The sequence below is a fragment of the Vicia villosa genome, linkage group LG4, assembly GCF_029867415.1.
Source record: "Vicia villosa cultivar HV-30 ecotype Madison, WI linkage group LG4, Vvil1.0, whole genome shotgun sequence".
Lineage (NCBI taxonomy): Eukaryota > Viridiplantae > Streptophyta > Magnoliopsida > Fabales > Fabaceae > Vicia > Vicia villosa.
This window is the reverse complement of record NC_081183.1, coordinates 62285214-62290121: the sequence shown is the minus strand read 5'-3', so window position 1 is coordinate 62290121 and position 4908 is coordinate 62285214. Positions and strand designations below refer to the sequence as shown.

The window sequence follows — 4908 nt, the reverse complement described above, 5'->3', positions numbered from 1 at the left end:
TGAGAAGGCTCTCTTAACAACATATGGGCCTTCATAATTGGGAGTCCGTTTGCCCCTGGGATCTGGTTGAAGTGGTAATATCTTCTTGAGCATGAGATCACCTTCCTTGAATCTTCGAGGTCTGACTTTATTGTCAAAAGCTCTTTTCATTCTTTCTTGGTAAAGCTAACCGTGACACAGAGCGGCCATTTTTTTCTCTTCAATAAGATTCAACTGGTTGTATCTTGTTTGACACCATTCAACTTCTGATAACTTGGCTTCCATTAGGATTCTCATGGGAGGAATTTCAACCTCTATCGGGAGTACGACTTCCATGCCATATATCAAAGAGAAGGGTGTTGCCCCAGTCGAAGTGCAAACTGTAGTGCGGTATCCATGCAGAGCAAGAGGGAGCATTTCATGCCAATCTTTGTAAGTCACAACCATTTTCTGAAAAATCTTCTTAATATTCTTGTTAGCTGCTTCTACTGCTCCATTCATCTTTGGTCGGTAGGGAGAGGAATTGTGATGCTCAATCTTGAATTCATCACACAACTCTTTCATCATCTTATTGTTCAGGTTGGAACCATTATCAGTAATGATTCTATTGGGTACACCATAGCGACAAATGAGGTTGTTCTTGATAAACCTTACTACCACTTGTCGAGTAACATTGGCGTAAGAGGCAGCTTCAACCTATTTGGTGAAGTAATCAATGGCGACCAGGATGAAACAATGTCCACTCGGAGCCTTTGGTTCAATCATTCCGATCATATCACGGAGAGGAGATAACGTTGAGAAGCATTGGAGGTACATGGATCTTATCACCATAGATCTGGCACTTGTGGCACTTCTTCACATATTTGTAGCAGTCAGATTCCATTGTCATCCAATAGTAACCTGCTCATAATATCTTTCTTGTCATTGCATGTCCATTGGCATGAGTGACAAAAGATCCTTCATGAATTTCTTGCATTAAAAGGTTTGCTTTGTGTCTATCCACGCATTTGAGCAACACCATATCAAAGTTTCTCTTGTAGAGTACATTTCCAGTCAGGAAGAAATTACCAGACAATCTTCTCAAAGTTCTTATGTCTTTGCTAGATGCCCCAGGTGGGTACTCTTGTTTCTGTAGAAACATTTTGATGTCATGAAACCATGGCTTGTTGTCTGTGACAACTTCAACTGCGAACACGTGAGCCGGCCTATCCAGGCGCATGATTGTAATTTAGGGAACTTCATTTGGAAACCTCACTTGATACATGGAAGCCAGAGTAGCCAATGCATCTGCCATTTGATTTTCCTCACGAGGTATGTGGTGAAACTCAACTTTGTTGAAGAAGGTCAGCAGTCTTTGGGCTTAATCTGTGTAAGGAATTAATCCAGGATGCCGGGTTTCCCATTCTCCTTTGATCTGATTAATAACTAGAGCAGAATCTCCATATACATCCAGAATCTTGATTCTAAGATCAATGGCTTCTTCTAGTCCCTGATACAAGCTTCGTATTCTGCCATATTGTTGGTGCAATCAAACATCAATATTGCAGTAAATGGTACTTGAGAACCTTGTGGCATGACAATGATTGCCCCAATTCCTCGACCATAAGCGTTAACAGCTCCATCAAATATCAAACCCCATCGGGATTCGGGATCAGGCCCTTCTTCCAGTAAAGGCTCTTCATAATATTTTGATTTCAAGTACATGATATCTTCATCTAGGAAGTCATCTTGCAAGTATTGATCATTGTCAATGGGTTGATAAGCCAAATGATCGGCTAGAACACTTCCTTTGATGGCTTTTGGGAACGATATTGGTTGTCGTACTCTGATAATAACATCTGCCAGCAGGAAATTCTTCCAGTCAAAGCAGGCTTTTCAAACAAGTGTTTGATTGGATCCATTTTGGATATGAGATATGTCATATGAGTCAACATGTACTGCCTTATCCGGCGAGCAGCCCATACAAGAGTACAATAAGTTTTCTCGAGCAGTGAATATCTTGTTTCACATTCGATGTACTTTTTGCTCAAGTAATAAATGGCATACTCTTTTTGACCAGACTCGTCTTGCTGACCCAGGACACATCCCATAGAATCTTCAAGTACGGTCAAATACATGATCAATGGTCTTCCTTCCACCGGAGGGCTCAAGATTGGAGGCTCCAACAGGTATTCTTTGATATCATCAAAAGCTTTCTGCCATTCTTCTATCCATTTACACTCTTGATCCTTGCGGAGAATCTTGAAGATTGGTCCACAAGTTGCAGTCATATGGAAGATAAATCTGGAGATGTAGTTCAATCGTCCAAGAAATCCTCTGACTTGTTTTTCTATTCTTGGTGGTGGCATTTCTTGAATAGCCTGGACTTTGTCGGGATTAACTTTAATACCTCTTTGGCTGACAATGAAACCCAAGAGTTTTCTAGAGCGGACACCAAATGTGCACTTGCTTGGATTTAGATGGAGTTTGTACTTTCTCAATCATTGGAACAACTTCAGTAGGTGCCCCACATGTTCTTTTTCTGATGCACACTTGGAAATCATGTTGTCCATATAAACTTCAATTTCTTTGTGAATCATATCATGGAAAAGAGTCGTCATGGCTCTTTGATAAGTTTCCCCAACATTTTTCAAACCAAACGACATTACACGGTAACAAAACGTGCCCCAGGGTGTGATAAAAGCTGTTTTTTCCATATCTTCAGGTGCCATCATGATTTGGTTGTAACCTGAAAATCCATTCATGAATGAGAAGACCTTAAACTTAGCAGTACTATCCACCAGCGTATCAATATGTGGCAATGGAAAATCATCTTTCGGACTTTCTCTGTTTAAATCTCTATAAGCAACACATATTCTGACTTTTCCATCCTTCTTGGGAATAGGCACTATGTTGGCCAGCCATTGAGGATATTCTGATGTGACAAGGAAACCGGCATTGATTTTCTTTTGAACCTCTTATTTGATCTTGTCTGCCATATCTAGGTGAGTTCTTCTCAACTTTTGTTTGACGAGCGGACATTCTGGTTTCAGTGGTAATCTGTGCTCTACAATATTGGTATCCAACCCAAGCATATCTTGATAGCTCCAAGCAAAGACATCCACATATTCTTTCAATAGTTCAACCATTTTCTCTTTGACGCTTGCTTCTAACAATGCCCCAATTTGCACTTCTCTTTTATCTTATTCAGTATCCAAATTGATTACTTCCAAAGGCTCTTTGTGCGGTTCAATGATCTTTTCTCGTGCTCAAGTAGACGAGAGATCTCCTCAGGGATTTCTTCACTACATTTTTCCTCAGATTCGTACACAAGGTATTCAAAGTTGGGAGGGGGCCTAGGATCATTGTTTTCAACGGGTTTATAAAGAGATAATCAACACATGAGTTATTTTTTTTAGAAACAGATAATGAGAAATGCAAAAGTGTATGTGCAAATTTTGAAAAACAGTTTTTGATTGTTTTTATTGGTTTTTTTAGGAGTTACCATTTTCTGAAAAAGATAAACGATAAACAAAACGGAAGCAAAAATTGCTCCGTTTTATTAATCATTTGAAACAAAGGCCTACATAAGTTCACTTTTGTCTTGGGCAGAACAAAAGGAATTATTTAAAACAGCCCGACACAACACTCTTTCGCCTTTGGCAGAGCGAAAGGATTTTAAAAAGACAGAAAGTTACTTAGACTCATGAACAACAAAAGAAATGTTGACGGAGGTCCAGTTGGAGTTAGCATCTTCACGTGTCACAAAGCTTTAACATTCTGGAACATCTTCAATGACAACAACTATGTCTTGATTGTCCGGGTTGATGTAGCCATCACTTTGAAATGTCTCATGCAGAGCCTCACAGTAGCTTATAGATTCAGATTCTTTCCATTTGTACTTCTGAGATGTGAATACTAGACCACTCTTGTTTTTATTGACGGGAAGCTCAAAGACTTGCCCCCTTCCTTCATATGATCCTTGGCCAACCACTTCTTGGGCATCTTTCCAAGATAAAGCTTTCTTTTCGTATTTCAGGATTAACAACTCCTAAAGCCCGAAACTGAGCTGTAATTTCTTCAATGTTTGGAATGGAGGACAGTTGACAAACAAACATAGTCAGTTCTCCATAAACAGTTATCAATTTGTCTTTCAGAGGGTACTTTAGCATCTGGTGAAGAGTGGAAGGGACATCTCTAGCAATATGGATCCAAGGTCTTCCCAACAAACAGCTATAAGTGGGATAAATTTCCATTACTTGAAAACTGATGTCAAAATCATGAGGTCCGATGCGGATAGGTAGATCAATTTCTCCAATCATAGTGCGCGGGAATCCTTCAAATGTCATTATGCTAACCCCATTTGGTCTAAAAGGTGCCCCTTAATATGACAAACTTTCCAAGGTGCTCCATGGCATAATGTTCAGAGATGAGCTAGCGTCTACCAATACGTCTGTTAAAATGTTATCTTCATACTTCGCTGATATGTACAGGTCACGATTGTGCTTCGAAATCCTTTGAGGCACTTCTCGTATCATACTATCAGGTGGCCCGAATGTCATCTTTTCTTCAATATAATTGTGTCCCTTTCTTCCTTTGATTTCTTCATCCAGCAAGCCTAGACTCATCATTGTTTGAATGTCTTCTTGCAAATTAGCACAACCTCGTGTGCTCTCTTGGCAGGTAGGGCAGTTATCATGGCTAAAGTCAATTAATCTGTTTTGGACCCATTTCTCGTGTATCATTGGTAGGGATCCATGCACAGTGTGAACATCAGCTACATACTTCTTCTAGGAGGATTCTCTGATCATATTGACATTATTCTCATTTCTATCTCGGAGGATTTGGACGAGTCCTTGGTCCATGAGACTTTGAATTCCTTCTTTTACCAACGCACATCCTCGGGGATTTCTGGAGCAGATTCGGCAAAAACCATAGTGGTGTTGGGTT

At 40.0% G+C, this 4908-nt stretch overlaps 1 protein-coding gene across 1 annotated transcript; it reads right to left on the bottom strand.

The window, feature by feature from the left end:
- Nucleotides 1-1339: 1339 nt before the first annotated feature.
- Nucleotides 1340-2249, bottom strand: LOC131597282 (uncharacterized). Its single transcript, XM_058869988.1, has 3 exons — nucleotides 1952-2249; nucleotides 1537-1817; nucleotides 1340-1393 (listed from the first exon to the last, which is right to left on the bottom strand). Exons 1-3 carry the CDS (start codon nucleotides 2247-2249, stop codon nucleotides 1340-1342), a joined length of 633 nt encoding a protein of 210 aa, XP_058725971.1.
- Nucleotides 2250-4908: the final 2659 nt, after the last annotated feature.

Bases quoted from the DNA above. Each gene is read 5' to 3' on its own strand.
- LOC131597282 (XM_058869988.1), bottom strand. From the start codon at position 2,249: ATGACTGCAACTTGTGGACCAATCTTCAAGATTCTCCGCAAGGATCAA. The intron at 1,818-1,951 runs GTACTCTTGTAT...TCCTGCTGGCAG, and splicing joins ACTGCTCGAGAAAACTTATT to ATGTTATTATCAGAGTACGA. The intron at 1,394-1,536 runs GTACCATTTACT...GTTATTAATCAG, and splicing joins TCATGCCACAAGGTTCTCAA to ATCAAAGGAGAATGGGAAAC.